General features: G+C 41.1%; 1 protein-coding gene across 1 annotated transcript in view; it reads right to left on the reverse strand.

Moving 5' to 3' along the window:
• Positions 1-540: 540 nt before the first annotated feature.
• Positions 541-10698, reverse strand: part of SLC7A14 (solute carrier family 7 member 14) — a 111914-nt gene continuing 101756 nt past the window's right edge. The window contains exon 8 of the mRNA XM_019643983.1: positions 541-7298. Coding sequence (XP_019499528.1) covers positions 6976-7298 — 323 coding nt within the window. The 3' untranslated portion in view covers positions 541-6975. The remainder of the gene's footprint in view (positions 7299-10698) is intronic.

A 10698-nucleotide genomic window follows, 5' to 3' on the forward strand; every position in this document is an offset into this window, starting at 1 on the left:
TGAAGTGAGCCGGGGCTCAGACAGAGCCCTGAACCTTGTTAGAAAAAAATGATGAGAGGCAGATTGAATTACTTCATGTTCTCCCAAGAGTTCATTAAAGCTGAACTTCAATGCTTTCTTCATGGAAGTAAAGTGAATTTAAAATTGTAGGACAGCACTTGCTTTCTTCAAATTTAAATTTTAATAGTCGATTAGCTGTAATTTTTAAAATATTTTTATTCTGAAAACAAATTTTCCACATTAATGCAATCAGTTCCCCCCCCAAAAATGAGCTTATTTATCTGGCTTTTCTACAAAGGACAATTGAAACATTTAAGGCAAGATTCGCTTATTCTTCTCCATTTTGGAATGGAAAGAAAGTACCAGATTTCAGGTACTGGTTAAGGTTAACAAAATACGGGAAAGGTTCTTTTTCTTTTCTTTTCTTTCTTTTGGTAGTTTCCTGTGTAAAAGCTTTCCATTACTATGGATATTTTGTAGTAAGACACTTTTGTTTCTGACTTCCTTTATAAACTCATTTTTAAACTTAAAGGCACACAATAAAGCTTTATGCATTTATTAAAATATACACATTTTGGTAAATTTAGAATTTCCCCTTACTATCTTCGTAAATCAATATATTGTCAACACCACAGTCATTTCAAAATTAAACATACTCCAAAACATATCTTCATATTATTTGTTTCTTCATGATACACTACAACACCCCATTGTACAGTGCATCAATGGGAATTGAAAACCACAAAACGAACAAACTAACAAATACAGCAATTTCATACCAAAATATATATATGTATATATATATATATATTATATATCAGAGAACGACACCAGAAATTACCAGCTGCAAAAAGCAAGTTGTACTTCTCAAGGACCAAACAAAAATGAAACAAGTTAGTAAAATGTACAAGCTGTACTTACAACTTTGGATAATAATTGAACAGTAACCTTTCTTTTCCACAGTGAGAGAAAGCTAAAATGTCAAGTCGTGTTGTTAGATGGTATGACTATATGGGATGAGAAAAATAGCTGCTCTCTGAAAAACCTGCAGCCCCTTCTGCAGCCCAGGCGGTTGAGGTATTTATGTGCCATCTTAGTATTATCAGTGTCATTGCTTTGGAAAGTGGGGGTTTATGGTTTCCAGTGTAGATTCTCTCCTTGGAGAGCGTAACTGAGACAAGTGGATCGGCGACTGCCAAGACCAATTAGGAGGAGGTGTGCAAGGAACAGTCTCCTCATCCCAATATCGGAATGAACACCATCATTCATCGTCTGCACTTCCTGGGAAGTTCACATAACCCACGATTCTCTTTAGCCAGTGCTACCAATTCAATGTCAGGAAAATGTAAAGGAGAAAAAATAAAAAGCACTGAGCGAGTCCCTAATGAAAGAATCTATGCTGCCACTGCTTCCCAGTTTGAATACAAAGCCATTTCCATTCTTTATTGTACCAAAATGCACTAACTGTTCTCAAAGAGTAAGAAAGTAGAGCTAGCTGCTTTCAGAAGACTTCAAGCCCAAAGCTGTCTTTGTGAAAGTCCTATATAAATTTTGTAATTCCATGCATGTAGAATACTGTTGAAGGATTTCTAACATTATTTGAGTTGATACTGCAGAATACATGTTCGTTTTTGATAGCCTTCAAAACTTCCACTAATCCCTTTTGGGCTTTAAGTTCTTCAAAAAAAGAGAACATTTTCTTGGAGAAGTAATTTTGGCAAAAGGCAACTGCCTAGGTATTTCAGACTGATGCATGTGTTACTCAAGCTGAACAAGAAGAGGAAAGATTTTAGAAAGGAAGTTGCTCCTAAGGAGGAAAAAAAAAAATCACAACAGCCTCTCCTCTAGAGAAAGTAAAAGTGGACAACAATTATGTACATGAAAGGGGCTTTTTGCTACCAGTCACCATTCCAACAGAGAAATACGAAGGAAATAAACTCTGTGGTAAAACAGCATCCTGGTCTCTCTCTCCCCTCTGCCCCCGCAAAGGGCCCTGGTAGACAAACAGGTCCCCAGTGTCAGGGAGGTTACATGCATACAAGAGAAACTTAAGCTTCATAAAAAGTTTGGATAGAATCACCCTCCTTGACTAGTCTGACTCCAAATGGCATGACAATGGAGTGCTGTCATGCAGACCTCGTGGCCAACTTTGGAGTGTGTGTTTCCTTGGCACCCCCCTCCCCACAAGCATAAGAAATGAAGGCCATCTGTGGATTGCTTACTAACCTGAAGGCTTAAATCCAAGAGTGGACTGTTAACTGCCGCTGGACTCAGCGAGCTGACCCCAGCGCTGGCTTCAGACCCATTTCCTGATTTCTGACTTCTCCACCTAACAAGACGTTCTAATCAGAGATACAAGACAGGTAAACCTGTGGTTGACCCTCACTGACATCTCGGGACCTAGGTAAAGCCTGGTGGGAATTTCCTCTAATCTTTGAGGCTGATTCTCAAACTCCTTTAGCTTCTCTTTACAAAGCAGAGAAGAGGCAGCCCCTTGTAAGGTAGACTTCTGGCAAGTGTGATGTAGAGGAGGTCGTTTATCAACCCTTTACAGTAGACTAGAGAAAAGGTATTTCTGTGAAGGAATCTGTGTTTTGTTTCCCAATACTTACTAGGTTTACATCCTGACTGGTCCACAGGTTTCAGGGAAAAGGGATCATGAAATCCAACAACTTTCTTTCCCATTTATTTAAACAGGCTCATCATGACCATTATGTAGACATTTGATTAAATATTAGTTTGTTACTAAGAAGTAGAACTGGATTCTTAACCTAATTCTTATCATTCCATTCCTTTCCCTAGTTCAAAGTGGCCTTGTGCTCAAGCTGAATAAAATCTTGAGCTAAGGTTTTACAGTTTAGATTAGATAGATGTAAGGACCTACTAGGTTTGGTTGTTGAAACTTATTATTGAAAATTTTGAAGTGGCTGCAAATAACTTTGTGCTGTTTGTCTACATGTTAAATGCCTACGCTCCTCCTAGGTCAATGATCAAATCAGACACAGGACTCAAAGGGAGAATCATAAATTGCTTTAAGTATGGATAGTTTCCTTTTTAATACATTAAATTGGCTTGGAGTGTGCATGTGATTTGTTAACTCCTTGCATAGGTAGATGAAGTCACTGGCCCAGCTTCTTAAAGTCCAGCCTCCCCTGATTCATACTTTCATCACTTCTTCTGTGCGTCTCCACCCAAGGAGAGCCAGCCAGCTCATTTCTATGTTCACATCTATCTGTGGGTGAGCCCTAACCTGCCTTCTCAGCACAATTTCTTACTGTTCCATATATAAGTCATTCATAAATCATAAGCTCCTGTCAGACTAGCTTCTTGCTTTCCCTGGAAGGAGGCACAGTACACGTTATTAGTCAGGCCATAGTTTACACCTTACTCATGCTGATCCTCCACTTAGCAAGCCTTCTCCCCATTTCTACCCAACAAAATTCTGCCTGTTCCATGAGGCTCAACACAAGGGCTGCATGCTCTATGACCTTTCCTTCCAATGGAAGGAGGTCTTTTCCGTATTTGAACCCCCACTGCACATTATCACTCCCTCATCTCACCTGTCACTTTCACTCTTGCTCTTTATTTATATATCCTATTACCCCTATTTCTTACACCATAGCACATAATAAGCACTCCACAAAAAAGTGTTGAATAAATGATATTGCATTTTTCCTTTCATCCACCTATCCATCAACCTAGCTATCCTTTCATTCATCCAATCATCAGATATTTATTGAACATCCACCATACACCAGGTACATGTAACCTGGCAAAATCCAGGTCTGAAGCTTATCTGTGGGTGTCAATAATCTATGCTATTGCAATTCTCTGCTCTTATGGGGAAAGATTTGTTCTTATCATGTAGGAGTACTTCTTCCTATCATTATCAACAACTGCATTATTTTTCAAGTTGCCTCCTCACTGGCAATTAGCAATGCAGATCAAGGTTCTGCATTGTGCACGAAACACACTTCTAGCTTTGTCTTATCCTTTCTATTTTCCCTAAGCTCCTCACTTAATTTTTTTTTATATTACCTGTATTTTGATAGCCACTTCAAATCCTTTTGAGACAAAGCAGAGTACCCATAAATAGACTACAATTAAAAAAATCAAACAATTGGATTGTTCCACATGGTGAAACCCTGCTGGAAGAGTTCTTGCTAATAGAGAATTCAAATAATGTAGGTCTTCCTTGGACTCCTTTCAAGAGAGCTAAGTTTCTATGGTAATTACTTATAAGGTGATCTTACGTTTAAGGTGGTTTCACAAATGTGGTCTTAGGAAATTTGTTAGGAAACATGAATAAAATCATTCTAGTGATTGATGGTATTTTGAAAACTGCATTGTGAAATCTGGGACTGTTTCACAGAGGCTAGGCAACATGAAGAAAAAATGTCTATTTACCTGAAAATAACCTTTTTCTATCACATTGACTAATTTTTTTTAAGCCAAGGTTGCTAGGGAGATGGCTAACCAACTTTAGAGAAATAAGGAGAGCAAAGCTTAAAAAAATTATAGAGGTACTATTTGGGAGAAGTGACTCCTGAAATGAGAGTGGCTCATTGAATCTTCCCGAAATCACTACCAACCGTATTTACCAAAGCCTGTGCTCTCTCTTCTCATGCTGCAGAAATGGCATACATCTATCCCCAGACTACTATTACTTTAATACCCAAACCTCACTAGTAAAAGGAAGCTCTTTCACCCACATTAAGATTTTGTTATTTTGCATTCATATTTCTCTTGGAACACTTTTAATGAATACAGCCCCACCCCATCTATCTGGATATATCTCAAGCTTAACAGATTACATTTAAACTAGTCAGATTTGTTGAGTTCTAAAACCAGTTCAAAACTTCCTTTTCACAAAAATGACTGATAATTAGTTTACAATGAATCCCAAGGATGTATTTCACAGACTAGGTACTGTGTCTTTATGGTTAAATTTAGGGGAGAGAAAACATGGCATTGTGAACACATCTCATTAAAATGATCTCAGGAAACGAGAGCTTTAAACAATTAATATAAAGAAAAAGAAGATCTAGAAAATAGTAGTTAATTGACTTTAAATGGCATACATTGGCTATGGGTATGATACGCAATTTGTTTAAAAGCATATTAAAATATAGTTCCAATGGACTGTTTCCTTTTGTACTATGTTAAAGCCCAGTGCATCAACCGCGGGGGAGCTGTCAGGCTCGGCTGTTCTCTCTACGGTTAACAGGCCCCAGTGCTGCTCATTCGCTGAACTGTGAGCCTCCCAGGGAGGATGTCACACATCTTTTCATTCCCATCACTTAGCACTTGGGACATTCTCAATCAGTGTTCGTTGAGTGAAAAAATGGATGTCTGCCTCCTCTCTGTAATCCTAAAGTGTGCCAAGGTGGCACTAGCCTCACCTTTAAGAAAGAATAGACTTACACGTTAGTCCATGTATTCCGGAAAACTTTTGGCATAAGGCTAGATCCAGGAGAGAGAGAGCAAGGAATGTGTGACTTTGCCCCCCTTTCAGGAAATTCTCGCAAAGATTTTAGCTTGACCCAAATTGTGCCTTCACACATACGCATACATGTCTCAATGCAGTGTTGGAGTCCCTGTAACCAAGAGGAGAATTTATAGATCATGTACTTTTCCCTGTTGCAGATCCTCTCATTTAGCTTGTTTCAGAGAAAATTCCTTTAAAAGCCCCTCTTCTGGCCCAGATTGAGACCTTACCGGCTCTAATCCTGATTAGAGGAAAAATTAGCAGGAAAAACACATGGCTAAAAGCGAGCTCCTCCAGAAGAATAAGTTTCAGAAGTGAAATGTGATCTCATGGAATGCCATTACCTAAGAAGCTGTGCTTCAACATTTTTGTTTTCAGAGTAGCACCCACCAATCAAGTGGTGGCATATCTAAAAAAAACAAAAAACAAAAGAAACCCCAAAAAACCACACACACACACAAAAACGACAGAATTCATAATTTTAGAAATCCGAAATAGAATTTTGCAATGTGATCTCAGTGGCTGGGTCACTTCTCCTTATAAAGATTTTTATCTGATTATAAAACAAACAGCCTCCTTCTTCAAGGCATATTAGTGCCATGAAATCATGCTCCAACTTTGCCCTCTTTCGTTATATCAGCAGGAGCTTAGAGTCTGGTATAAGAGAAGTCATGACAGAGAATTAATTTCTGCCAATGCCCTTCTGGCCTTCACTGCAAGAGATGGTTGTTTCATTTTTTCCTGATCATTTAAGGAGAGCTTTGATGGCGCTTCTCACCACATTACTGGGTCTGCATGATTGATTTCTGGTGAATCTGAAACCTTAGGGGAAATGGTCTCAGGGTCCTTGACCTTTTCTGGACCCTAAAGTTACAGTTTGGAGACTTTGGTGAATAAAAATAAGCATGTATCTTTCCATGAATTCATTTTTGTGAGATTTCAGGACAAAATGTTGCTTGCTGAGGAAGTGCCAATGCCACCTGCCCACGCTTGGGGAGCAGCTCCCAGCGGGCATGTTGAGCACAGAGCTTTGCCCTTGTGGTCTCAGTTGGTAGAAATGCTGCCTTGTGCCCACAGCCACCTGCTTTGGCCCATCTCCAGGAGTAGCTCAGTGTGGTCCAACATGTTTGCTCCTTGCTTCTGGGGTCTCAGTAAGAAGCAAGCAGACTCAAGCAGCAAAGCAAAGACCTAGGAAACATCTGCTGCCATCAGCTCTGACGGTTGCCCTAAGATAGAATGTCTTGTAGCCTCTTGTTTAGTTTTTTTAGTTTTTTTTTTTTTTTACAAGGGGACCAGTTAGGGGACCTAGGGTTACACCCTTAGACAGACCTACCCTGAAGAGCAAAAGTAGCAAATGACAGGCTATGACTTTGGGGAAGGTTGGATTTTTGAAATGAGAGGCAAAAAAGTTTTCACCTTCTAGCCCATAGGTTAAGTTACTGAAAATAAATCATTACCATTCCTACATATTTCCTGTGTGTTTTCTCCTACTCTGGAGAGTAATCTAACTCATCATTTGCAATCAGGGCCTCTGAGTTCTGTTTGTGTTTGCTTTTACTCTTCGCTTTGCTACTTGTCCGGGTGTTTGCCGTCGCATCTGACATCTGTTGGTAATAGAAGCCTTTGTCTTCAGCAGGCCCACCCCAGTTCTCCTGGTTCTCACCCTCTGTGGCGTAGGAGAAACCCTCTTCCACTGAGAAAGGGTCATCCACGTCGTAGCGCTGGTATGTACTTTGGTGCAAGGCCTCTTCTCGGGCGCTGATTTCTAGGGTGCTGTTCCAGATGCCATACCCAAAATAAATGAGCATACCTGCAGGAGGGGAAAGGCACAGGTGAGTAAGCAAGCAGCTGCTTTGGGATTCATGAGACTAGTGGGGTGGTCACTCTCAATGGTGTAAGCAGAGTTGGCGGTGAGTGCGTTTTCTTTGCTGAGTGCATTTTCTTTGGTCTACACAGTCATTTGAAAAGACTCCAATTAGAGGCCATTTAAAAACTGGGGGATCTTGCATTAAGCAACCCATATTTACAGCTTCCCCTAAGAAAGTCAGAAAGTCTGACAACACTGCACCCACGTTCCTAAGGGGCAGCTTTAGGCTGGAGGTAGGAAGTAGATGACTTGTCTGACAGGATATGGTTTCTTCTAGGTCACCTCAGTCCCCACCTCCCTTGTTGACATCCAGCTTACTACATTCGCGGTAGGTGCCAGCCAGGAATTCACATTTTTTAAAACCCTGGGTTAAATATTTATGGATCAACAACCGTGTATTCCCAACATTCTCACAACATTTTATTATCTTTTGCCTCCATCTTTTATTTTGCCACTCAGCAACATGTACATATCATCCTACGATTTCCCGTGCCATTTTTCACTCACCAAAAGCATCATACGTTACTACCACTCAGAGCTGCCCCCCTTTCTTCTGTGGGGTCTCAGAATGTCTAGTGTGTGCCACTGTTATGGCCCTTAGAACATCTGTCGTGTGATGATCTGCACAAGGTGGCTCTATTTTATAGAAAACTGGCACTTAATGTTGGTTGAATGAATGAATGAGAACCCTCATGAGCATGAAATAGCCAGTGCAGCTCCTTGTTTTGATGTCATTCCAAGCAAAAGAAAGAAACTTGCCTCCCTAGTTAATGTGTAGCATTAATGTTGGCTGTTTCATTTCTATTAGAATTAAAAAAAATATATATAAAAATAGTCTGAGAGCCCCCATTTTCTACCTGGAAAAGCCCATGAAGTTTCAGAGCCTGGAAAGCTGAGAACCATAGACTTGGGAGCTAATAAGGCATGACAATGAAGAGTGTGAGCTGTGGGTTCAAATCCTGCCTCCACTTAGCAGTGTAACCCTGGACCAGTTACTCAGCCTCTTTGTGCCTCAGTTTCCCCTTCTGTAAAACTATGAGATGTGTAAGGGCCGGCCGAGTGGCTCAGTTGGTTAAGAGCTCGCTCAAGAGTTTGAGTTCTGAGCAACAGTGGTTCGAGTCCAGCCCGAGCTGAGCAGCCGCTGAGCTGCCAATAGGTAGCAGGATGGCTCAGCTTAAAAAACAAAAACAAAAAACCAACAACAAAAAACAAACTATGAGACGTGTAAATTAAGCCATGCTATACATATAACATAGGGTTGCTGTGAGAATGATACCAGCTAAGCAGTAGTTTTCAACCCTGGCTGCACCTGAGGGGTCACCTGGGGAGTTTTTGAGCCAACCTGATGCCCAAGTGCCAACGTTGGAGAGTCTGATTTAATTGGTCTGCAGTGTGACCCAAACATAGGTATGTTTTTAAAGGTCTATAGGTGATTCTAATAGTTAGCCAAGGCTGAGAACCTCTGAGATCAGGAATGTAAAGCTCCTGATACATGTAACCCACTGCTAACTCTGGTCATATTATGGTCTGTCCACTGGAGGCCACTTAGTTAAGCCACCTCCTTCCCTCAGCCCTCCTCACCAACCATCTTCTGAGTGGCACTAGTCCCTTTGAGTTTGCTAACCCTGCAAGCTTTTGCTGGGTTGCTTCTTAGACCAGCAAGGCCCAGCCTGCTTTCTGCTCTGGTACTTGAGAAATACTGCTCCCTTTTGAATTGGAAGTGTGTCTTTTAAAGCTTGGATTTCTCCTTCCTTGTCTCAAATCACCCTCCACCCCCACCATGAAATCAACTCTTCAGGAACCAAAGTAAGCAGAAATTTATAGTCCTAATTGGTAATAAATCCTAGAGCTAATCATTTGCAGATGTAGCTATTACTTCTCAAATAGCTACTCCATTTTTCTGAGCACAGATCTTTATTCTTTCTTGCCTGGGGGTAGGGGGTCACCATGGGGGATAGTTCCTACCCTTGTGTAGAATGAGGCATCAAATTAAGACCTCTTCTGAAAAGGCCAGTATGTCCGCTTCTTCCTGGAGAATGCCTTTGTTGGAAGCATGTCTGAGACCCGTGAATAAATTTCAGGAGTCAAAAGTGGAATTAACACACACCTCCTTTTGATCAAGTTTGCTTTTTTCTTCCACCCCCCCTATGTTTTCTCTTAGACATCCAGGCAAGCGCCAAATCTTGTCTCCTACTCCTGCTTGGTATCTATTAATATCAGTTCTTTCTTCCCTGATCCCCTTCTCTGACCGTATTTATTTCCATGCTGAACTCAATGTCATTGTTTTCCTTTTCCTTTTGCCCCTAACTTCTCTATCACTCCTCACAGCATTCAAGCACTGGTTTGATATGTTCTGACGGACCTTCCCCTGCGCCCACCAGGTATTGGGGTATCAGGTAGATTGATATTGATGGGAATTCTATAAGAGCCTTGGTGTGATTGCTCATAGAATCATGGATACAGTAAAACCTTGGGTTGCGAGTAATGTGGTTTTGTGAGTGTTCCGCAAGATGAGCAAACATTTCTAATACATTTTAACGTGGTAAACGAGTGATGCCTTGCAACATGAGTAGTTAGCTTCTGGAACGAATTATGCTCACAAACCAAGGTATCACTGTATTTAGAACTGGAAAACAGTCTGTAGATCACCCATCTATTTGAATGCCTTCGTTTTACAGAAGAAGAAACAGAGGTTGGGAAAGACTATGTCACTTGCCTGGGTCTGAGAGGGGCAGAACCAGGATTCTTCCATGTGGATCTAGAAAAGGCTCTTGAATGTCCAGTCCTTCATACCTTCCTTCCCTTGGCTGGTTTGTAGACTATGCTTATTGCAGTAAATATTCAGTAAGAGATTAGGTCTACATTTGTTCTTTGGGAGTGGCTGGGCCTGGAAGGAACTTCGTGTGTGTGTGTGTGTGTGTGTGTGTGTGTGTGTGTGTGTGTGTGTGTGTGTGAATGTGTTGACTATGATTACTTTGGGAAAGCAACCCATGGAAACCTGCCACATAAATATTTATGGGCCCTTTAATGTTTACTCTGAGCCCCCTACAGTTTCAAAGGTGTGTCACTCTGTCTTCAAAAACACATTTCAAATATGAGTGCTGTGAACCGAGAAGTGACTGTGCTTGCAGCCTGACAGGATAGGCCGTGTGGGCAAAGGCATTCTCCCAGGTCTTGGCATTCTGTCTGCCTTTATCCTTCTTGCTAGCTCTTGAGTCAATTCAGTAAAAGTGGTGTGAGGCAGAGAAGGATCAGAGAAAAGAAAAAAATGGAGGGTGACAAAGAAACAGAAGGGAACAAGTGAAGTGAGAGAGGAAGGAGGGGAGGGAGGAAGGGAGGGAGG

The sequence above is a fragment of the Hipposideros armiger genome, unplaced genomic scaffold, assembly GCF_001890085.2.
Source record: "Hipposideros armiger isolate ML-2016 unplaced genomic scaffold, ASM189008v1 scaffold_83, whole genome shotgun sequence".
Classification (NCBI taxonomy): Eukaryota; Metazoa; Chordata; class Mammalia; order Chiroptera; family Hipposideridae; genus Hipposideros; species Hipposideros armiger.